General features: G+C 36.8%; 1 protein-coding gene across 1 annotated transcript in view; it reads left to right on the top strand.

Annotated features, from left to right (window-relative positions):
- Positions 1–26,173, top strand: part of LOC127646225 (SLIT-ROBO Rho GTPase-activating protein 3) — a 161,303-nt gene that overhangs the window by 16,336 nt on the left and 118,794 nt on the right. Inside the window, exon 2 of the mRNA XM_052129728.1 lies at positions 20,516–20,693. Coding sequence (XP_051985688.1) covers positions 20,516–20,693 — 178 coding nt within the window. The remainder of the gene's footprint in view (positions 1–20,515; positions 20,694–26,173) is intronic.

The following is a 26,173-nucleotide window of genomic DNA, read 5'->3' as shown; positions in this document are numbered from 1 at the left end:
AGGGACTCTATGAGTTCTGCTTGCCTGATGATGGACTGCAAAGTACATTACCAATGGAAAGATTGTTGAAAGCTCAAATGTCACATTTAGCTCTTTTTTTTTTTTTTTTTTTGGAGTACTGGATTTTTTTACACCGATAAATCTATAACTCTCCCCATCCGTCTGTGCTCACATTTACTTGCATTAATCAGTTCAACTAATGGGCTCATATGGTCAAGTTTGCTGTCATTATTGTATGGGTGTTAATAGAACCAACGAGGGCTTTATCAGATTCAGTTTTAATTAACTGCCTACAGGGTGCATTATGTAATCGTCAGTGTGAACTTTGCAAAAGTGCTGCAGTGGACTTGCTTCACAGATGGCTGGTGAAATGGGGTGCTGTGAGCCAGAGTGAGAGTGTGTGAGAGAGACAGAGCAGGAATGAGGAACCCAGGCTTGGGGAGTAACAGAATACTTGTAATGGTGTTACGTAATCAGGATACAAAAATGAGTATCCAGATTACAGTTACATTTGATGAAAATGTATATAGTTTTATTTATAACAAAAAAAAAAGTAAAGAAAAAGATCCTCCTGACATGAAATGATAAATACAGCTGCTTGCTTTAGTAAAGAATTCAGATATGATCAGATGTGCTCTCGAGATCTCTTCTGGTTCTCTCTCGTGACTCACGTGAATCTGGTGCCACTTACTGTTGCATGCGCAAATAACATCTGTCTCACATCAACTGTGATCTAGGGGCAAATGAGGTCAAACTATTAAAAGTGATGTTTCATCAAAATGGCCACAAAATAAAGATGATTATTTTTTTGGAAATTTTGACATTCTTGTCTCTTCTATGAAGAAAAACAACATTACAGTTCAGTGCAGTTAAGAGGCTGCCTTCCAGTTGTGACGATGCAGTGATATTTCCAAGGTCCTGACATATAATTTAAAGAAGCATTTAAAGGTAAGACCAACACAAAAATCACGTTAGCTAGGATGAATAAATTAGACATACGTTTTCCCAAATTTCACCGTCCGACCGTCTTTCGATCGTTTTCGCAGGAGCAGGAATTAAAGCAGAGAAACGACCACTGAATTTAGAGTTTTTCTGGTACTTTGTCAACACTTTAGTGTGACTTCTCATTTTTATCTTAACTTTAGTTGAAACTCTAAAATTGTTCTCTGGCATTCACATTGTAATGGCAACAGTTATTGGGACAGCTTTTTCTTTGGTAATAAAAATCCAGATTGTACACATGAATACCAAATGAATTGAAAATGTTATTAAGTTCTTAGGGGAAAAGTGCAATGGATAATTTATCTGATGTTGATACTAATTATTAATGTATTGTTAAGGACAGTTCAAAAATTGAGGGAGAAATACTGGCAAATGTAACAGTTTAAAACTCATAGAAAGTAGGAATAAGTAAATCAAGACACTAAAAATAAATGTGCTCATAAATGTTTGACTATGGATCATGAGCAAGCAGAGGACAGACACTGGAGGCACTGCATTAATCATAATAGTAATAATGATGATGAAGCCTATGATCTACCTATTGCCTTCGGAAGTTAATGAATGGTTAGTGCCAATTAGTCTACATGCTAACTGCAATACATTGCAGAATTTAACTTGGTAGCGTTTTTGAATCTGTGGTATATTCTGTCAGATTTTTTAATGTTAACCAAGACATAATTTAGTGCATCTGTTATAACTGTATTTGCTTGATGAGAAAATAAGCTGTTTTCTGTAACCGATAGAGGACTCACCTGATTTGGTTAAAAAAAGTTGTTCTACATTTGAACAAATTCTGTTTTCCTAATAAGGAGGCACTGTCCCTGTTTTTCATGTGTTTTCATTTCCTGTTTTCTTATATTATATTATATTATATTATATTATATTATTATATTAGCTACATTATTTAAACACAGTTTGTTTGCATTCAGAAGGCATAATTAAAAGTCTTCGAGAACATATTGCTTTTCTCTTGACTTTATTCACATATGCAATGTTGAGGCAATCAAAAAGTAACTAAAAGTAATCTTATTACATTATTTTCTTATTGAGGTAACTGGATTAAGTTTCTGATTACATTTTAACTAATCAGTAATCAGTTAACTAATTAAGTAATCAGTATTTATAACGGATTGCATTCAAAAAGTAACCCTCCCAACCCTGAGAGACCAAATACCTTGTCAAAGATTTAAATATTTTTAAGTAATGAACCCTGTTGGGGGCCTCTGTCACGAGTTTGAATGCAGGGTGTGCTGAGTGACTCTAGCCTGGTCTCCTAAGCAAACAAATTGGCCCAGTTGCTAGGGATGGTAGAGTCACATGGGGTAACCTCCTCGTGGTCGCTATGGTTCTCGCTCTCTGGGCGGCACGTGGTGAATTGTGTGTGGATGTTGCGGAGAATAGCTTGAAGTCTCCACATGCGCTATGTCTTTGCGGTAACTCGCTCAACAAGCCAAGTGATAAGATGCGCAGACTGACGTTCTCAGACACAGAAGCAACTGAGATTCGTCCTTGCCACCCTGAATGAGGCAAGTCACTATGCCACCACGAGGACTTGGAGCGCATTTGGAATTGGGCATTCCAAATTGGGGAGAAAAGGGGAGAAAAAAGTAATGCGATGACCCCTGTTTAACCTGTGACTGCTGTGCATACATCCTGCGATTTGGCTTTTATTGGATTTTTTTTTAATTTAGCCAGTGTGTTACAAGCTGCATGTATAATGCATGTATAACTTTTCTAACACATTTGAAATTTGAATCGCTTATGTTGTATCCTTCCTCATATTTTAAGTCGCTTTAGATAAAAGCATCTGCTAAATGAATACATGTAAATGAATAATGGTATTGGTGCAGAATTGCTAAGTAATGAGTTATACAGTTATACCCTGAAGTATTTCCAAGGTGTATGTAGTCAAAATAACTATTTAAAGGGACTGTGCCCTCTGTTATGGGTCAGAGGTCAAACGTTTACCGCTGTTAAATGCTAAGATTAGTGGTTCTATAAAGGTATTAACCTACGACCTATGTGGTTGTATCCTCACTGGGTCAAAGTTACACATTAAGGTACTGTGTGTACTAATGTGTACCCTTTAGAGATAGATAAGGTACAAATACATTTCTGTCCATCATAGGGTCCATATACAGTTGAAGTCATAAAAACTAATTTTTTAACCTCTCCACAAAGTTAATTTTAGCAAATTATAGTTTTTGCAAGTTGTTTAGGACATCTTCTCTGTGAATGACATGAGTCATTTTTCCAACAATTGTTTACAGACAGATTGTTTCACTTTTAATTGACTATATCACAATTTCAGTGGGTCAGAAGTTTACATAAACAAAGTTAACTGTGCCTCTAACCAGCTTGGAAAATTCCAGAAAAAGATGTCAAGCCTTTAGACAATTAGCCAATTAGCGTCTGATAGGAGGTGTACTGAATTGGAGGTGTACAGTGCCTCTTTGCTTGACATCGTGGGAAAATCATAAGAAATCAGCCAAGACCTCAGAAAAACATTGTGGATCTCCACAAGTCTGGGTCATCCTTGAGAGCAATTTCTAAATGCCTGAAGGTACCACGTTCTTCTGTACAAACAATGGTACGCAAGTATAAACCACATGGGACCACGCAGCCATCATACCACTCAGCAAGGAGATTAATTCTGTCTCCTAGAGATTAACATAGTTTGATGCAGAAGTGCAAATCAATCCCATAACAACAGCAAAGGACCTTTTGAAGATGCTGGAGGAAACAGGTAGGCAAGTATCTATATCCACTGTAAAGCAAGTCCTATATCAACATAACCTGAAAGGCTGCTCAGCAAGGAAGAAGCCACTTCTCCAAAACCACCATAAAAGCCAGACTACAGTTTGTGAGTGCACTTGGGGACAAAGATCTTACTTTTTGGAGAAATGTCCTCTGGTGTAATGAAACAAAATTTGAACTATTTGACCGTAATGACCATTGTTATGTTTGGAGGAAAAAGGGTGAGGATTGCAAGCCGAAGAACACCATCCCAACCGTGAAGCATGAGGGTTGGCAGCATCATGTTGTGGGGGTGTGTTGCTGCAAGAGGGACTGGTGCACTTCACCAAATAGATGGCATCATGGAGAAGAAAATTATGTGGCTATATTGAAGCAACATCTCAAGACATCAGCCAGGAAGTTAAAGCTCGGTCGCTAATTGGTCTTCCAAATGGACAATCACCCCAAGCATACCTACAAAGTTGTGGCAAAATGGCTTAAGGACAACAAATTCAAGGTATTTGAGTGGCCATCACAAAGCTCTGACCTCAATCTGAAAATTTGTGGGAAGAACTGAAAAAAGCATGTGCGAGCAAGGAGGCCTACAAACCTGACTCTGTTACACCAGTTCAAATTTAAAGGCAATACTACCAAAAACTAACAAAGTGTATGTAAACTTCTGACCCACTGGGAATGTGATGAAAGAAATAAAAGCTGAAATAAATAATTATCTCTACTATTCTGACATTTCACATTCTTAAAATAAAGTAATGATCCTAACTGACTTAAGACAGGGAATGTTTTCTACAATTAATTGTCAGGAATTGTGAAAAACTGAGTTTAAATGTATTTGGCTAAGGTTTATGTAAAATTCTGACTTCAACTGTATGTACTATTTACCCCATAAGAGGTACAAAATACTGTGATCAAAGGATTTGCATGTTGGGGGATGGGGTGGTTCAAGGCTACTAGAGCCAAACCCTTCAAGTGCATGAAATTTACTTTATTGTCACAAACGTGACCTCAACAATTCAATTAACATGTAATTGAAAATCATCCAACACCAAAAACACCAAAATAAAATGTTATACAGTAAAATAGCTCATGTTTTCTGGTCACATACAACAGGTGAAAAATAAATCCATATCTGACCTCTGGATTTTTTTTACCTATAAAACAAATTAACTAAATTATACTACAAACATGTTTAGAAACAATGCCATTTTATCCCATATAAAATAAACTAGCTGTTTCTTTAATTAAAATCATTCAACTTTGTATCTTTTGGACATTTTAATTTATTCAAAGGAAGAGCACAACTCTTTTTGCACAATACAAACATATTTAAACAAAAAAACTGTAGAGCTGCAAGTGTAATTTCACAATGTAGGGCTGTACTCAAATTATGTGCTGTGTGCGGGAAGTTTTGGATGTGCACGGACCGACACTTGCGACATGATGATGGATCTCTGACTGTCGACGGAGCATCTTCTCAAGTTAGAAGATCCTGAAATTCACTGAAGAATTCAGAGGTACGTTTCACTTTAATTGTTGGTATAATTTGTATTTTGCTTGTATTTGCCCAATTGTGTTTGTAGGTAATAATGCTACCTACGTATTCGTGTGCTAACTGTATCTGCCCTCCTGCCAAAGTACTTATTTAATTATACAGGCTTGAGAAAGCCAACATATTGTTTTTCTACTCTAGTTTAGTATGGAATAATTGACGAGGGACCATCAAATTATTGACAATTATTGCACACACACTGTATTGGTAATCGCATTGTGGCTGTTACACCTTAGGTTTGCATTCATTTTCAATAATTTGGAGTTCGAGACAATCATTCCACTTATACCAAATCTACTAAACCTCAAGATGTTTTTTATCATGTTTTCTTAATTGAAACAGTCTGTCTAACTGCTTTCTTGTACCACGTATTGAGCATGTAGCGGTATGTGTCCACTGGCGTGGAAGAAATCCGCTCCGCATCACTCACACACCAGAGAGCTGGTGCTTTGGGCCAGTGTACAGCAAGTGTGTATCGGCTATGATTGTTTTTCATCCACTAGCGATAATATAATTTTTAATATGCGCAATTATAGTTGGAAAGATGCCCGATTTAATTCTGAATGCCCAAAGTATTAAAAAACATTGTTGATTTATCACACTTTTGCTTCCCCAGCCACAGTATTGTCACAATAAATCCAAGTATTATGACATTTATTGCCTGTAATCCTTGATCATGCTTATGTTTCTCTGTTTTGTTAGCATACTTGGCACAAATATTTTTGAGCATGTACCTCTGATTCTCGAGGAGAGGAGCAAGGAAAAATTTGGGCACAGTCATACAGTTTGAAGAAACTTCAAAGAGCCTGTCACAAATCTGTGTCAGGGATGAATTGATTTGCTGTAGTGTAAAACATTAGCTAGCCAATTGCACAATAATGTTTTAAAGGATATTCATTTTTATTTGTATAGTGCTTTTCACAATACGTATAGCTTCTAGTCATTGATAGCATTAATACTCTATAACTGAAGAGTAACTTGGAGTGGTTGCAAAATATAAGTTCAGATTGGAGAACAAATATTTCCCTCTGCACTTTTTTTTGGCTTCAACAGGAGTTTGCTGTCATTGATGAGGATGCAACTTTGAGGGACATGAAAATATTTAGCATGTACTGTATGGTGAGATGCTACCTTTAACACCTTGGTTGTTAAAGACCGGATGCAGCAAGCTATTTCATGGCATAGAAGGGAAATGGAAGATTGAATAACTGGTGGATAAAAACTCTCCAGTGTAAGTAATATCACAGATAATTTAATGTCAATTATGAATTAATGTGGAGCATGTAGGTTAGAACTACATTGTAAAGACCATGGGGACATGAAAATGAGAGGGCCACAGAATTTTTTGGTAACTTGGGCATTTAAATATTTTTATAGTCCTGAAAATTTGTTGATTAGTTTACCCAAAAAGTACAATTTTGTCTTTTACTCACCCTAATGTAATTTCAAACCAACATGACTCTTTTCTTCTTTGTAAAAGAAAAGGTGAATTTCTGGCGGGACATAAACCACAGTAAAGTATTTGGAATAAAGGGTGCAATGTATTCCAAGTTTCTGTGGTGATATGATCTGAACATAATTTAAATAGTTAATTTACTCTCAAACTAAAGCAATAAAGCACTGAACCTCACTGGTTCTCATTGCATCCTGTGAACAAACTTGGTATATAGCATTGATTACATTTTCTATGTTTGTATTGTATTTTGTACTTTTTAGCTTTTTTAAGTCACTATCCACTTACATTATGGCCAATAAACACTATGAAGATTTCAAACATTCACCTTTTGTGTTCCACAGAAAATAAAGATATACAGGTTTGGAGCGACATAAGGGAGAGTTAGGACATCATTTACATTTTTGGGTGAACTATTTCTATGACTATTGTGACCACTTTAATATTAAGTTAATGTGTATGATTAACTTTCCAGTACTATAATTTTTTTTTCAGTTATGTGATGAAATTGACCAAATCCATTCATCAACGTTCTAGTGCTTCAAGGAGGGCTTCACTAGTCTTGTGCATGAGCATGCACCAAGAAAAATTCCTTTGGCCAAAATATATAATGAAGCAAGAGAGGAGATGCGTGCAGAAGATCTTCCAGGTATTTACTGTGGTACTACCGCTGATTATATGTGTAGTAAATATTGTCAAACGTTTTTGTTTCATCAGAATGATGTAATACTCTAAGTTCTGTCATAGCAAATTTAGTAAAGCTTGGAAAGTTGTTTTTGCAGATGTTGCATGGTTTTAATACTGTTCTAACATTATGTTTTCCTCTTGCAGTATGTTGCTGATACACCATATGAAAATGGCTTTCATCAGGATGGTTCAAGTCCTGATCAAATGGATGGTGTGTAAGGGAATAAGAAGAGGCGGGTAACTGCAACCTTCAGTGCATACTTTCTTTTTTAATATGACCTTTCACCCTATATGAAAAATATGCTAATTTCCTGCAATGTGCTGTTGTAAAGATATGAGTAAAGAATCATTCAAAGACATCCTGTGTTCCAAAGACACTATTAACACCGGAAAATGTAAATAAAAGTCATATTTTACTCACCCTCATGATGTTTCATATCTGTATGACTTTCTTTTTCTTTTTAAAGAATATCACAGTCCACCCTTTCGTTGCAATGTCAGTGAATAGAGCCTCAATTTAAAGCTTGGAGGACCCAAAAGATGTTATATAAGCAGTCCATTTGTCTTTTGCGTCTAATTTCAAGGCATCTTTTTTTTTTGTGAGAAACAACCTGAAATGAGAAGCTCCTCTGAAGTGGTTTCTGTATTCACTTGTTCATTTTGCAAGATTTAAAGTGAGGTATTATCAACTGCCATTGTGTTCCTAAAATGTATTTTTGGGTGAGTATTAAAGGGTACTTAAGTTAAAATGAAATTTGAAGTAATATTTTTAAAGCAAAATGGTAAAAATAAAATGTATAAATATAAAATATATAAATATAAATATATATATAACACATTTTGATTCTGAGATGTTTAAAGTGTTAGTTTTGTGACATTGTGAACAAAAATGTGAGAAATTTGAAATTATTGAATGATTCATGTTATTAAATAAATGTGATTAATAGATTATTGAGGACAACTTTGCCATTTGTAAGGTACATAAGGTACTTTCCAAGGGTACATTATAGTACCATATCACTGAGGTCCAGGTTTGTCACCAGGGGTACATATTTACCTCTTAAAAGAAATCAAGCTGTAAGGGTATGAAAATGTACTCACTTTTAATGGTACACGGATGTACCTTTGAGGGTACTGCCCCAGTGACAAGCCATTGTACCCCTAAAGGTAAAAATGTTGCACTTTTGTTCTGACAGTGTATATAAATACCATAATATATGATTGTGATAATCAAACAGTACCATGTTTTTTGTCAAAGTACCATGTATTACCATATAAAACCATCACTGTACTATGGTACCAGCACAGTAATTGTAATTAAAGGGATAATTCTCTTATCATTTACTCATCTTTATGTCGTCTCAAACTCTTATGACTTTCTTTCTTCTACTGAACTCAAACAAATTATTTTGAAGGATGTATGATTTGTTTGGATCCATACAATACAAGTCAATTTGATCCAAAACTTTCAAGCTCCAAAAAGGACATAATGGCAGCATAAAAATAATCCTTACAACTCGAATGGTTTTATCTAAAGGGATATAATTGCTTTGGATGAGAAACAGACCAAAATTGAAGTCCTTATTCACTATAAATCTTGACATACGCAGTCTCTTTGGCACGTTCAAGAGAGAAGCTTATTCACACACTTTCACACGCTGGATTCATGCATGCAGCGCTGTACTCAAAACAGACATAGGCTCGCCAGGTTTTGTGGTTTTCATGCCCAGTTATGCTATTTTGAAAATCAGACTCAAGTTAAAACGATAGTTGCGGGTTGAGTTAAAAAAAAAGAAAAAAACTTCTGTTGCCAGAAGGTTGACCATTGTGGCGAGCAGGGCGGGGCCGAGTGGCGTCTAGAGATAAGTGATGAATGAGGTCCACCTGTGTGCCACACCAGTCTTGCGTTCCAGTTAGGGGCGGCGGGAGTATTTAAGGAGAGGAGACAGCGGCAGAGAGAGAGAGATGCACAAAGCCTGTCTGTATGTGTCTTTTTAAGTTCAGACGTAGCTGGCTGAAAAGCAGTTTGTGTTTTGTTACACACTGAAAAGTGATTATTAAATGTCTCCGTGTTTGTCAAGCCAGTCCCAGCTTCCTCTTTTGCCATCTTTGAATTGCTATGATGATAAACACTAGAAAATGAGAATGCAATGTCTGATGTATAATGATACCGGGATTGAGGACCTGGGAGCTGCATACAGCGTCAAGGAATCATCGTCTTGAAGCCTTCTCTGTGTTCCAATCGAGCTAGATGTCAAGATACTTTGTGAATAAAGATAAAGATTTCGGTCATATCTGATTTTGGATCAAATTGAGTAAATTATAAGATAATTATAATTGTATCTTTAATAAAATGATGTAATTTTTTTATAATGAACGTTTTTTGGGTTAACTTTAAGGCTGACGCAAATATACAACAATCTTTGTTTATCACCTTAAAGCCTGCAGCGTTAAATGTTGTCTCCAAACCTGAGCTTTAAATGAGATAATATATATATATATTTTTTTTATCGTCTTTTTTGTTCAAGTTTGAGGGTCATATTGGCCTGATTCTGCTTCATGGGCTCACATATGCTGCTCACACAAAAGATCTCTCATAAAAGAGAAGACTCTGTTGAACTTAAATTTGACCTCAGACATGGTATTGTCTTGTGGCATAGATATTCAGCTCTCTTTGAGAAAGAGATGAGAATAATGATGTATTGTCTCAAGGCCAATGTGAAATATTCTCTGCTTGCCATATCTCCCCATTCTGTGTAAAGGTCTCCTTTGATAAAGCAGCATAGCTGTGGTAGTGCCTGAGTTTGTGGCCTGATCATGGTGGTGATCATTTGTTTGATTTTTGTGATTTTTGTTCAAACCCATATGACTTTCTTTCTTATGTGGAACCATTATCTAAAATGTTTTGCCCATCAGCCACAGTGATTGGTGAATGCCTAATTTTACCAGTCCCTTTGATTTTACATTTTATATATATATATATATATATATAAGTACATATACATACAAAGTATACTGTATGAACTGCTGATCTCTTGGGATTTTAAGCACTACAGTATCTTGTGTTAACTCAGAATGGTGCCAAAAACAAATAATTATCCAGTTAGTGGCAGTCAACGAAGAATGGTCAGACTGGTATGAGCTGACATAAATTGTGTGTCAAGCTGAAATTTTAATTTTTGTAAGCCATTACATGTGTTCTGCTCCAGGTTATTTGCATATATGTCTGTTCATTCTTTCATTTTTTCTCTAACTTGTGTTCAAGTTTACATAATTTTTTCTTAAAGGAGGAATAATAAATCATTTTGCCTCAAATTATCGCCTTCCATGTCTCCCAAAGTAGGGTTGCTGAATATTAGGGGGTTTGTTATCTTCAAGATAGAATGCCCATTCTTCCCTGATGAATTTGTCAAAATTAGGATTTTCCAGCAGTAAAGTGTTGAAACGCCATGTGGAGGAGGATTTCAAGGAAAGAGAGTCAATCTGGAAATGTTGGGATATTGATGCGTGATCACATTATTGTAGAGTGCATTTTAGTATTAATTATATTTTGAATACTAGATTTACTAGACAAGAAAAAGTCAATTTGTGAAAATTATTTATGCAGAGGTGAGAAGAGTATTCTCTAGCCATCATATTCTTAATTCTCCAGTTGTCTTTAAAACCTAAATCTTCCATATATTGTTTTATTATTGTTGATGATTGAGAGTGTCTTAAATTTCCTAACTTACAGTATAAAATCGGATCCAAGACTGTATTGAAATCTCGACGACTTTTACTGTTGAGATGGTGGATGAATTGAATATTTGTGTGAAAAGTGAGTGGAAGAATGAGGGATCATCATTGATAGGACTATATCAATTAACCACTGTAAATGGTTGCTTGTGAATGGTCAAAAGGCTTATGATCCTTCAGAGTCTGTTGTTAAGAGTGAAAGAAAGTCTCTTATGGAATAAAAGAGATACTCCACTATGCCTTGTATTAAAGGTAGAAGAGATGGCTTTAGTGAAATATGGAGATATAAGGTGTTGTTTATCTTATTTTGAAAGGCGGATTTCTTGTAAAATGCAGATTTCTGCTTTTAATTTTATTGAATGATTCAGAACTTTATCTCTTTTAATCTGTGAGCGAATACCATGGATGTTCCATGATACAAAATATATTGTACGCATAGGAAAATGTTTATAAAATTAAATAAATGAATAAACCAATAAAATAACACATTTCAGTCATATTGTGACATACAGTATAGTGATATTTTCTAAAACAATTATGGTTATATTGCACAACTATATTCAGATGCAATATCTGTTTTCTTAATATGCATGTCAGTATAGTATGTGTGGTTGCATATTGAGCAGAAAGGTAGCTCTTTAGTAATAGTACAATACTGTTGGTGTGGAGGAAAAAAAGAGAATAAAATAGACAACAAAAAAAATTAATAACAGGAAAGACAATAACATTTAAATTCAATGGTTGGGAATGGGTAGAGATTGAGAAAAGAGAAGTGTGTGTGTGGCACACTTGCGGCATGTTGAAGTAATAATCAACACAGTTTTCCAAGTCGTCAGTGCACTCCACTTTGAGTGCTTTTAATATCAGGTATGAAGGCGGAGTAATTTTAAATTATGTTTTTTAAGGAACGAATGAACACTGTGTACAGCCAGCTTTGTTTTTATTTAGTAGAAAAAGCGTGTTGCAATGATTAATCTTGCCTCGGTTTCCAGAGTCACAATCGTTACATTATCTCCCTTATAACAAACACTCTCTCCCTTTTCCAGCACTGTTGCAGTACTGACAGTAATGTCTGAGTCACTGTGCATTTGAAGAGGATTGTTACTGTGTTTAATGAGTATTAGACTTAAAGGATGAGTTGCATCCACAATATAAAGATACACTCTTTAATCCGTGCTAATAATATAAACAAATCCATTGGTGGAAAGATGTGGAGAGATATAAAGACAGTTACTGTCTTCAGAGTTTTCTGGGTATATGAATGCATTATACATACAAAGACCAATGAACTGAGAGCTTTCAGTGTCATATGAAGTCTGCTTCACTGGTATTCTGTAGTGCTTATTACATGGTGGAACCATTTGGTATTGATTTATTTGGCTTGAACAAATCCTGAATCCAAAGTCACCATTATAAATAAGTGAATTGAATGAATTATTGTGCAAATGCTGCTTGGAAGAGTTTTAGCTTACTAAAAGTTACTTGTCGAAACTGTGTGTTTTTTGTTAGATGGTGTTGTACTTCAGATGGACAAGTAAGAAGAAACAGAGAAATAATTAGTGGTGCTTGATATAGCAAGCCTCACTATTACTATTGCTCATTCTTACTCTTGCTCATACTCATACATAGGGTTAGGTATTTAAACAAACCACTAAACATGCACTTTAAACTGGTCCTGCAACATTGGGTTAAGAATGATATACAATGGAGGAAAGGTTGACTATTGACCAACCCTTATTGACAACATCCGGAAAATATATATATTTTTAATTTTTTTTTGTTGTGGAAGCTCTCTAATCCTCTGTTTCTAGTCCCCAGTTGCCTTGAACAAAATGACCCAAAGTTGAAGTAGAATGCTAGATCGCTTAATGAAAGATGTTATCTGTTGGAAAATCTTACATTAAAGGTTAAGTATGTGGCCCATTTAATTAGATGGTCTTTTGTGTATTTTTGACTCTTCATTTAGGCTGTACTCCTGCATTTCGTCTGTGCTATAATGGGTATTCATCATTTCTTATTTTTTGTGATGGCTTTGTGATCATGTCTTGCTAATATGAGAGGCAGACTATTTATTTTTCTTCAATATAAGATTGTCTCGACTTGTGTGATTGTTTTTAATGTGTAATTTGGGGTTCCATCAACCTTGCATGATGTAATCAGTTAGCTATTTGCTGAGTCTATGCATATGCAGTGGTTATGATTAGATTTGGTCTCACTAGATGAGGCGATTCTGGAGAGATCCTACTTTAAGGAATTTCGTGATACGAATGTAACCAGTTCACAGAGTTATACAGCAGCTGAAGGGAATTTAGGCCAAAATTCAAAACATTCCTCCTCAGAGACTGAGAGTATGAGAGCCGTTATGATTTCCAGACATTTACTGAAGCCTCAGAGTGATCGCAGCTCGCTTGGAATCCTCTTTCTTCTGAATAATTCTGGGATTGCTCAGGGTCTCTATGAGAGGTTTACTTACAACATGACCTATTTTTCCAGTCTCGGCTGTCAACTCGAGCACTGCTACAGGTTTTAAACCCACTCCTTTATGAGAGCATTTTCAAAAAAGTCTGCCTGCCATTCATGCTAAGCGGTGTCAGATGTTTCTGGGGCATTACTCCAGGCTCTCTTGTTTTGTCACCAAATGCTTGCTGAGAAAATACTTTTAAAATGAAGAAGTAGAGAGAAAGAATGAAAAACATTCTGGGGAAAACAGAAGTTTTGTTGAAGTCTGTTGTGCTGGGAACCGAGAACTGGTTCTTATTCAGATGAAGTTGTAAGGCGTACTCTTTAATCCCATGAACATGCAACTCGGTCAGTAAGCAGCTTTCTCCACAGCCACGTCATTTCCACAAGATGCTTGTGTAAATAACAAATATGGCATCCAAGGAAGACTTCGCTATTTTATTCTCCATTGCTTCGCTTTATTTCCAGTTATTCCAGAGTTACTGCTGTGTTTGTTTCCTTAACTTTCTATCATGACCTGCAGCGAAATTTTGCTGCAATAGTGGGGTTTCCCTCTTACTGAAAACTCCAGGATTCCCCCAATGTACGAGCACATATGAATGTGAGAAACAATCAATAATTTACATTAGTGTGTATTAGGGTTGCCTCGGTGTACTGTGCTACTGGTTTTACTCTGTATAAGGGACAACACCAGTGTGAAAATTTATACCGGGTAAAAGGGGAAACATTATGAATGGAACTTGCAATAGCAATACAATTGCCTAACGAATAGAATAGCCTTAAGTAAAGAATAGTTGCCTAATGAAGAGTTTGCGACCCATGATAAATGAACCTAAATTATACATTGGTATGGAACGTGTGGCTTTCAATGTATCAAATTACACATGCAGCGAAGTACACGCACTGACAGAAGATGTTTAATTGCAGGTAGCGAATATAATGTGCATGGAGGGTAACTGTAAGTCGTCTCCAATTCGGAATGACACAAGAAATGCTGTTAGACACACAGACACACGCTTGAAGAAACACACATTGTTATATTTTTAAGAACAGATGAAAGAAAAGCTGCGCATGTCTGACGCGCTGTTTGCATAACTCCTGACACAAATTAAGACAAATACTGAAACTTGAGTCATATCTTTTTAATGATGTATTAGTTTGTCAAGGTAATAACATTACATCTAATAGACGTACCGGGTAGAAAACATGTTCTTTTAACAGAAAAGCTCTGATTTGGGGTTTAAATTATTGAATTCTGGCATTAAATTGAAACGTTCCCACTTCAGACGACAAACTACGCTTGGCTACTATCTTGTTCTGCAATTCACTTGCCTAGTAACCATTGTAACGGTGTGCACGCTTTCGCGCTTTCTGCTATGACGTGGAGTGCGGGATGCACTCAACGTTGCATGAATTTTTAATTAGCCTGCATTAGTAACAGTTAATTTTGTTATGGTATGAACTTAATCCTAGTAAAGGCAAAAATACCTTTGTAACGAAATCCAAGACTTTGTATACCAAATCCAAGGCTTTTAAGGCCTTAATTTTAGATTATTTTTCAATGCTTTTAAGATCCTGCGGGTACTCTGGTTAATGTGTCTTGTCCCCTCACAATGACAGAAAATTAATTATTAGGCTACATTACATCAGTCACGTCACATAGTGGTCTATTTTCAGTTCAAAATGGCGAAAATAGACAAAAGTTTATTAATTTGCCTGATTATTTTTGTGATTCGTTTAACATTTATGACCTAAAAAAACTGTCAAATAGCAAATGTTTAGTTTAGCAACTTAATCTTATCTCGCACTTGACCGACCGTAAACTGAAGCGCGTCGAGTCGCTCCTTTACTGTCGAGTCGCTCTGCTAAAATTCGCGCTGTGAACATAAAGCCCGCCTACTTTGATTTGATTGGTCATCTCAAATATTCTGACATTGACGAGCAGTGACAGACCAATGAGGCTCAGATGAACACACACACACATGCTCGGCGCTGCTGCGGAAGAACGCGCTGGTAACAAGACTTAAGCGAACACAAAGGCTTATCACATATTTAAAGATGGAAAGGGAGAAAACAGGACAGAGTAACATGGCGAATATCGCTCATATATATTTTTTGACGACGTAGTTAAGGCGGCAGGCGTGTGTTGCTTAGGCGGCCGCCTTAGTTTCAAAGTGCTGCAGGAAACCCTTTGTACAAACAATAGTATGCAAGTATAAACACCATGGGACCACTCACCCATCGTTCAGGAATTAGACGCATTTGGTCTCCTGGAAATGAACATCATTTTGTTGCGAAAAGTGCAAATCAATCCCAGAACAACAGCAAAAGGACCTTGTGAAGATGCTGGAGGAAACAGGTAGGCAAGTATCTATATCCACAGTAAAACGAGTCCTATACCGACATAACCTGAAAGGCTGCTCAGCAAGGAAGAATCCACTGCTCCAAAACCACCATAAAAATCAAGACTACAGGTTGCAAGTGCACATGGGGACAAAGATCTTACTTTTTGGAGAAATATCCTCTGGTCTGATGAAACAAATATTGAACATTTTGGCTATAATGATCATCGTTATGTTTGGTGGAAAAAGGGTGAGGCTCGCAAGCCGATGAACACCATCCCAACCGTGAAGCATGAGGGTGGCAGCATCATATTATGAGGGTGCTTTACTGCAAGAGGTACTGGTGCACTTTACAAAATATTTGGCATCATGAAGAAGGAAAATGATGTGGATATATTGAAGCAACATCTCAAGACATCAGCCATGAAGTTAAATCTCAGTCACAAATGGGTCTTCCAAATGGACAATGACCCCAAGCATACCTCCAAAGTTGTGGCAAAATGGCTTAAGGACAACAAATTCAAGGTATTGGTGTGGCCATCACAAAGCCCTGCCCTCAATTTGATTTGACAATTTGTTGGCAGAACTGAAAAAGTGTGCGAGCAAGGAGGCATATAAACCTGACACATTTACACCAGTTCTGTCAGGAGGAATGGGACAAAATTCCAGCAACTTTTTGTGAGAAACTTGTGGAAGGCTACCAAAAACTTTGACCAAAGTTAAGCAATTTAAAGGCAATGCTACCAAATACTAACAAATTGCATGTAAACTTCTGACCCACTGGGAATGTGATGAAATCATTTATTCTGGCATTTCACGTTCTTAAAATAAAGTAGTGCTCCTAACTGACCTAAGACAGGGAATGTTTTCTACAATTAAATGTCAGGAATTGAATTGAAAAACTGTGTTTAAATGTATTTGGCTAAGATGTATGTACATTTCTGACTTCAACTGAAGCCTATACATCTGTATTTAAATTTTCCTTCTTTTTCAGTGCAGTTTGAATTTAGAAATGTCTTTGGTTTAAGATTTAATTTTCAATGCAAATTTACTAAAGCAAGTATATTCATCAATCCCTCAACTTGGGGTTGGCGATGTAATTGGATATTGTGATATTTTTTTTATTTTATTATAAAAATATCGTGAACATATTTCTTGCATATCGCCCAGCCCTAGGAGGGAACAAAACTGATTTATTCACACACATCCAAAGTCATTACCCTTCCAAAGCAGCTAAACTGGGTCCTGGGATGAAAGGTAATAAAGCACCAACATTAAACTCGCATCTACCCACAATAAGTGATGTATTTTACTGGGCAACAAAATACCTGACCTGTAGCCTGTGATGGAGAAAATGAACAACACACATTTTAATTGCACTTCATATTTTTCCGTGTTCGCTGTCCTTACCTGCATATTGTGGCGCCGTTTTGTGGTCCGTTCTGCATAATGCGGCAGCTCATTTTAGCTTGTCGCGGACCATTCGGCACATTCCGCGGCCGACTAACCGGCCCGCTCGGTTCTCTCGATGGCAAGCCTGCCCCTGATCGTCCCCAAAGTGCGTCAGCCCACCGGAAAAATGCCCGGTATGCCAGATTACTAGTCCAGATTAATATTGTGGATGATGAGAGTTTAAGAGATTTAATTCCCATTGCATTGAATACTCAAACTATGGGGACTAGTTCTGTCATTTAGTCAACTTCCCACTTAGACTTTTGGAAATGTTTAATGTTACTTGAACTGGTGCTTATATTAGTAAATTTCTATCTTTATACTGTGGAATACTTTGTTTGGAAAATGTTAATAAAACATAATTGTTACATATGGTTGTCTTTCCAAAGAAGGAACTAATGCATTCTGACAGGAAAAGAAGTATAAATAGTCAAATTTAAGCACTTTTGAAATCTGTAATTAACTATGAAAAATAAATTTGTATCTATTAAAAAAGTATTTTAATCAATTGACAGCACTAGTTTTTTTGCAATAAATCTTAGCTATAACATGTTATATCCACAATCTATAACTTGTGGATGAAGTAGGCTGTCATTTTAAAAACCAGTGGCAACCCAACAGGGCACAAACATTTTACAAAAGTAATTTTTTTTTTTTTACCTTAAAATAAAACTTTTATTAATATATACATACAATATTACATTTATTAAGATTATAAACTGCATAGGCCCATCATAATGAACACTGAATAGGAAAGTGCTAGTTTACCAGCCAACACATGAAACAAACACTGGACCAAATATTGTATTAGCCATAGCCATATTTGACAGAAGAATTTACCATATATAATACCATAGATTTTGAAGGGACACATTGCCTAATGAGATTTGGGAAGCATTTCTGCTCCTTTTAATAAGTGAATTTAATAAGGTATCCTAACTATACGCCATTATATGGTAGTTGCATTTTGTTATTTTCATTTAGATTTGTTTTTTCACTGCTCTCCACAAGCCAGAACAGACCAGTAACCCATTTTTTTATCCCAACACTCCAGCCTAGGACCACTGTTGCAGAAAGCAGCTGTTTTACAGTAAACAATCTTGACAGGTTTAGGGTATAGGTGTTTCTCCATGTTGGCAATGAATTTTCAACCCAAGCAGCTTTATCCAATAACAGACTGCTAAGTAAATCAACATGGGAGTGGATTTCCTTTTTTTTTGAGGAATGCTATGTAACCAAATGTTTTGTTTGATTTTGTCGAAATAACAATGTTAAACATTATTCAAATTTTTCTCAACGTCAGGCTTGATTTACTTTGTCAAGCTACATTTCTGTTGTCTAATTGTTCTGTTAACCTTAGTACAGGGAATGCACATAATGGCACAGTCTCTCAAAGGCAGTCTTTGAAGCAATAGAGGTCCCTTTGAAATGACACATGAAAGAAGCTTTGCTTTAACACCGTAGAAACAGCCTGCACAAGGGACATGACTTACTGTACCAGTAACATGTACCTTGCTGTCGTGCTAGAAGAATTCACACTTTTCTCTTTTCTCACAGAGAGAACAGCTTGTCACCTGTTTGTTGCAAGAAACCTTTCTTAAAAACTACCTTGAACCAAAGTCATTGATTTTTCTGTGAAAAGGCCATTGTTTGTTCTTAAATTTTTTAACAGCAATATTGGTCCCATTAGAAACGCCGCCCACACAGAGGTCACTGCCATACCAAGCAACTTCCTACTGGTCAACATTGTTAATTCGCCTGTCAAAGTTAACCAAACTTGAGCTCCACACGATAATCACGAGGGGAAGCACCAGAAATCAATTTCACAGAATTCACAATCATGCGGATTTACCATTGAGTGACTGTGTTTCGCCCGCGCAAAGGTAAAATGTACCATGACTTGATGGATAACCTTTGCAAACAAGAGCTCGTAAGTGTTTAGCCAAGATCTCAGCATCCTTGCACATTGATAGTTTCTGAACATAGCAGTAGCCTAAGGCTTACATAATGACAAAACAAGGCATGGATTTCACTCTCATCTATTTTCTGTTACAGGACAAAGCACTGGGTTGACTTAGTGGGCAAAATATTTATGAACGGTCTCCCTTTTCCCTTACAAAAAATCTAGAGTTCTGACAAACTTTCACATACAAATGAGCTTGCGATACGCTGCAAATGTTTGCCAGAAGCTCTTCACCGGTATCAAAAACTGCAGAATGTGAACCTGCAGAAAACCTTTGGAGACAATGAATAGTTTGCCGCAAACTCATTTGCATGTAAAAATAATGGAAGGAAGTTTGCCAGAACTCTCGACTTTTGTAAGGGTTTATTTGACCAATTTGCATACAAATTGAAAGTGGTAGATTGTCTTTCTTTCCTTCTTTCTGATTTGGATGGATATATTCTCTGGACTATTTGTCACATACACAGTGTAGAGTTTTGGGAGTGACTGCAACTGCATTTAAATGCGGGAATGAGTCCCCTAAATGATCTTTTCATTTGTGTACAGAATTCAAGAGCCACTCCCAAACTCGAGTGATAACCTTAGCAACATTTTGCTGTCTTGCAGTTGTAGACAAGAAACATTGATGCCAACAGGTTAACCTGTTTGTTGTTACCTATTTTTTTACCTATTCTAAGTAGTATTAGTGTCTGGAGATGTATTATCGTGCACAAATTGTTGGTAAATGGTTGCCAATAGAAGAGTTGTTTTTTTCCGCTTGTTAACCCTGATAATGCCTAGCCGCTACCTAATCCACGTAATCAATAGTTTGCTGAAAAACAGACAAAACATGTCATACTGCCTTATGCTGAGTTATCTATGTCCTTGTATAATCATTTCTAAAATGACCACCTCCATGTTGAAATTTTGATAAAGTAGCAACAAACATAGCATTTATATTGTACTAATTTTTCTAAATGAATATATACTGAAAAAATGTATTGGCTGAATCCATCGAAACTCATGGATCCTGCGTATCTGTGGAAAAAAAATGTGAATAAGAAATAAACTAGTTTCCTATATTTACATATTAAGAATTGTGCTGTGAGTCAATCTAATGTTGTCTACCTTGTTTTTAGAGATCCGGAATCAGCTGGTCGAGCAGTTTAAGTGTCTGGAGCAGCAGTCAGATGCTCGGATACAGTTGCTGCAGGACCTTCAAGAGTTTTTCCGACGCAAGGCAGAGATTCAGCTGGAGTATTCTCGCAGTCTGGAGAAACTGGCCGAGAGGTTCTCATCAAAGATTCGCGGCCCAAGGTGAGGCTTATTTATACGTCTGTGTGCAAGTAGGGCTCAATAATAATGATGGTCCGGAACCCCAAACCACAACCTTTAGTCATGGCAATCATCACCCAACACTTGCATTCTTTAGCTGTCAATTATTTTGAATTTATATTATTTCAATATACAATAAATACGTGATATTTAGATACTTAAACTATGATAAATTACAATAAAATCAGAAGTCGGAACAGTCTGTTTATTGAGCGTAATTGTTTTTTTCACTGAAGCTGCGTCTGGAAATACACTTTAAGACACATACACAAGGCAAAGTTACTTTATGAATCGCATCCAAATTCAGTCCATTGTTTATGTTTACGCGGTACTCCAGTTGTTATATATCTCCATGTGACAGGGAAGCAGAGAGCAAGTCAGAGGGAGCCAGCCGGTATGTCTCCACAATTCTGAATTGCTATGTATTTGTTTGTGAGACAGATCTCCAACTGAAGAGAGCAAGACCTCAAGCACAACATTTGTTAGGTGTGTGACACTCTCGGCCAAAATCAAGTTTTTTTGAACCAGCTAGTAAGATACTGGCTTTAATGTATATTTCTAAAAAGGATTTTAGGCTGTGTGACTTTGCAGAAATAGAAACATTTCCAATAATAAAATGTCCTGTCGCTTATCGCTTGTTGCAGCTAATTATGACAAAAACTCTTTAATATGGATTAATATGGAAAAGATAACTTCTATTGCGGGTCACAGCGTTGCGGCTGGTTTGGACATACAGGTGTAAAACGGTGTAAAAGCTGGTGGCGCCCTCAGTGAACATCTAGTTCACCTATGCCTAGAAACGGCCTTGAATGCAAGTACTGTGTTTTTACTGCCTCCTATGGCTGGTTAAAACACAGTATAAAACATGGGTTGCTGGTCATTTGTTTCACCCCCCACCCCCAGCTGGTGAAGCCCTAAGTGACCGTCTAGTTCGCCTATGCCTAGAAATGTCCCTGGCTGCCAGTACTGTGTTTTTACTAAATCCTATGTTCCTCGATCATGTACATACGTTTTTCTACCTTGCAAACTTAAACATTTGAATTGCAGTTGAATCCAGCTTATTTATATAAGATTTAACCAAGGTAACATTATCTATAGATGGCTAACTTGTGATAGTCTTGGAGGCATCTGTTAGAATGTATTGACAATTATAAATCAGTAATGTTTTAAGAAATGTATATAAATATTGCTAAAAAAAACCTCTCTATCATATTGTTGGCAGGCCAAGTAAAAACCTGAACTGGAATATGCGTTTGAGTGTGTTTCACCCCTTTGTCATGGTACTCATGCTATCAGAGCAGAAATAGCTGCTGGTGAATTTCAAATCTCTCTCTCTCTCTCTCTCTCTCTCTCTCTCTCTCTCTCTGCTGCTGAAAGGAATTGTCCTTCACTTTGGGGTTGTTCCTCACTTTCTTTACTCTACAAACTTTTAAGAAACTGTTAAAGACCCATAGGCATAAGGAGGTTATATTTTGCTGTTAATTGAAATGTACTGTAAATGCCTCCTTTTGATTAAGTTTGACCTCAAAAAGAAAACTAATTTTGCTTTGTGCTTCTCCAAGATGGACAGTTCATTCTGCAATACTAATTCCTAGACCAATACCTCTTGAAACCAATACAACCGAAGTCCCTTTAGGCAAGTCAGTCCACTTGGTGGCTATCTTCACAGTGCCGTCAGGCAGATATTTTCGATATAGGTTATAGGCATTTAAGTAGGCTACCACTCCTATCAGGGTAGGGTAAAAATATAGATTTTCTTATGCATAGTAATCTTCATTTGATATTCGATATCGATTCTTAAATCCAAATATCATACGATGCAACAAAAATGTGTATATTTTGCAATTGACTGGTAAATCTTTACATTTCACTCACCAGTAATTGTGTAGCATGGTAATGAGTATTCAGCTGTGAGACCCAGCATTTAAAGCGTGTAAAATTTGTTTTGTGTAAAGTTTGTCCAAAGACGAGATCCACGCAACCCATTTGTATTTGAATAATGTCACTTTTAATAACTTTTCTGTTCTCTACAGTCAGTTGTTGTTCAAAAAATTTGAACAACAACTCGTTAACATGCACTCATCTACAGACACTCTTTACAGATTTTGTTAAAGAGACAGTACCAATTTTAGCACATGTTCAACAAATCAGTGTAAATACTTGTAAACAGTAAAAATTATGCAATTATACAATAAACATATATGTAAAGAGAGTTAAGGGAAAGGAGGAGGCCGTGAGCGGCCCCAGGAACCAGTCATCCAACCGCGATGGCTGTGGGAGGACGGGGGGTTCCAGTCCAAGCCCACGCTGGCGGCGGCCCGGGAAAGCATGTCAGACATCTGAGCGTCAGCCTCAGCTTGGGCGTGCTGTCCCGAAGGAGGCAACCCAAGGGAGTCATCCACGTCAGACGCCGTGCTCTCCGATGCAGCGGCGAGCTCATCTGCTTCGAGCTCTAGAGGATAGGCGAGCTGGCTGTGAGGCGAGCCGCTGTTGCCTCGAGCATGGACGGGAGTCAACGAGCGTGCCAGGGGACGGGTGGTCCGAGGGGGGTACAACCATGCACAACCATGAACTCATGCACACCCATGAACTCTAGGATTTCCTCGCCTTTATACCCGTATGTCCGGGGGAGGGGTATGCAAATACTGGCTGCCAACTTCTCATTGCCCTTTTTTCATAGATCAGAGATATATTCGGTGCTCAATAGAGACCCCTAGTGTCACTTCTCCGACACAACGTCGAAGAGAGCGACAGACGGGGAACTGAAATATACCGATATGAATCTATATCGAATCAAATCAATATCTGAATCGGATCAAGAGCTTGTGAATCGGAATCGAATTGAAACTGGAAATCTGTTCCAATACCCAGCCCTAGCTCCCATCTACAATGGTGAAAGGCAGACTTCTCTGTTTCCACTGTTTGATGAGCATATGATTCAATAACACAAAAAACTGACAGAAATGGTCTTAAAATTTTAGCTGTGTTAGCTAAAATCAAGCCAAAAAAAATTACAATATTTTGTGGCATGTTCTTGAGCAATAAGATGACGCAGATCCTTGACCAGAGGATTGAATCTATTTGCAATAAATGACTTAAGCGTTACTCTTTCATTTTTCTACAAGTGGTCCATCTCCTCCTTATACTGTCTCTGCCTGCATACATGATCTGCATCAGATTCTGATTCTTGGCTGCAGTGGCATCAAGCCAACAATAGATTAAGAGTGCAGTAAAACATCTTACTGCTTACAAGACTTCATTTGTTCACAGTAAGCTGTGAAGAATGATGGATCTTATGAATGCTAGCTTTGATTGGTTCATAGACTCATACTGACAACTTTAAATAGATTCCATCCACTTCTAGGATGAGGACAGAAAAAGAGTATATATAGTTTTCAAGAGGTGAAAACATTTGGCACATGTTTGAATGGAAGTGCGTATGTATGTTGTTGAGATCATAGAACATTTTTAGTTGCATCATGAATATACAGGGTTCAAAAGTATCCACTGAAAATTCTTCTCTTTTGCATGTTTCTAATTTATTTAATTTTCCTTTTACAAATGATATGTTCAGAATAAAAATCTGAGTGAAAGGTTGAACAAAAAAATTTACATGAATTTCTAGTATTTAATATTTCGCCCTTTTTGCTTAAATGACAGCATGAACTCGAGCTGGTATGAACTTTACTGACAGGGAAGTGTGCAAAACCTGATGTTCCAAGTTATCCCAGCGTGATTTTAGAATAGCATCCAAATAGCATCCTGTGTGCTTCAGTGGAAACAAAGAAATCTGACCTTTTTGTATAGATTTAACATGGTCAATGTGACAAATGTGCTCACATTTGTCTAGTGACCTAGAAATAGTGCAGATTCTGTAATATTAATGATAATATTTCTTTAAACTTTATTTCTTTCTTAAACTTTTCTTATAACTTTATTTGCTTTTCTTTCCTGGTTTAATAATAATTTAAAAAAAATCTTTTTGACCCCACTGTATGTGTTTTGTGAGTGTGTTGCAGCTGGATCAGCTGGTTTAATTAATAGCAGCTGGTGGAGGAGGGGGCATCTGTTGCTTGCTTCTTCAGCCAGTCTTACTGCACCATTACTGCAGACAACAATGAGGACCAGTAGCGCCAATGGCTGCTGCTCTCTTGACACTGTGTCTGGCCTTGTCATTCTCTGTAGTTGTTTATGTAGCGGCTCTGTGGTTCTATTTAGTTTCTTTCATCATTTTCCAATTTTTTTCTTCCTCCTTTTTTCTCTTCTCTGAAAATTTGTCAGCTTTTGAGTTTAGTTTTGTTGAAGCAAGCCTCATCACCTCACCACATGACTCATGCTAAGACACAAACGCAGACATACTTGCACTTGAGCAGACACAAACAAATAAAAATTTAAAGACACTGTAAATGCAATTTTTATCTTAATGATCTATCCCATGGATATTTCACCCTAAAATGAAAATTCTGTCATCATTTACTCACCCTCATGTCGCTCTAAACCCATACCCAGCTTTCTTTCTTCTACAGTACATAAAAGGACATATTTTAAATGCGGTGTGGTCATGATTTTCATGCAATAGCAGTGAACGGTGTCACACTGTAAACTTAAAAACACCCAAAATTGTCATTGAAGTAGTCCATGTTACTTGCGCATCATATTCAGAGTCTCTTGATGATGGCAAAGAATTCCTTAATAATGAATAATAAACAGACAGAAAATGTAGCTGTTATACTCTCTCAAACTACATCAAATAAAATAATTAATTAACTCTATACATAAAATATGGTGACTAGGGCTGAAACGATTAGTCAACATTATCGACAATGTCGACAATAAACAATTGTCAACAAAATGTTTTCTTTGTCGAATAGTCCATGGTATCATTTAACGCAATGAGATCATATGAAACTCTAATGATGAGAGCTGCACTTTAGCTTGAGTGTATGATAGAGGAGAGTGTGAAGACACGGCTCACAGTCCAGACTCACTCCACAATTTCCAAAAAGCTTTACGTGAATTAGATCGGAACGTATGAGGGAATTATATAAAATACAAAATAAGTAAATACAAAAGCAGATGAAATAAAGTGGAGCTGGCAATCCACTGGAGCAAATCTTACATGTCAAAACATCTATAAAAGATACACACCTGAGCTATACCTTAAATGCATCCTCTAGTAAATTTCAAATAATACGGAAACCGTTCATGTAAAAAGAACAATCTCCGAAACTGGCATTTCTCTGTGTCGTCGTGTGAAAAACAATGCAAAAGAGTTTAAAACTGATCTATTACAATTTTATATTCAAGAAAATATAACATTGTGTTAATTGTAACTTAAATATAAGTTTATTTTGTCTTTACCTCACTTTCAGAAGTATAAACAAGTGAAAAAAATACACTTTTATACAAAATACACTTAAATTAAAGAATAATTCCCTAAAAGAATGCTAAGTATCTAATAT

The sequence above is a fragment of the Xyrauchen texanus genome, chromosome 7 (assembly GCF_025860055.1).
Source record: "Xyrauchen texanus isolate HMW12.3.18 chromosome 7, RBS_HiC_50CHRs, whole genome shotgun sequence".
In the NCBI taxonomy this organism is placed as follows: domain Eukaryota; kingdom Metazoa; phylum Chordata; class Actinopteri; order Cypriniformes; family Catostomidae; genus Xyrauchen; species Xyrauchen texanus.
Note: the sequence above shows the minus strand (reverse complement) of the source record. Positions and strands in the feature narration are given on the sequence as shown.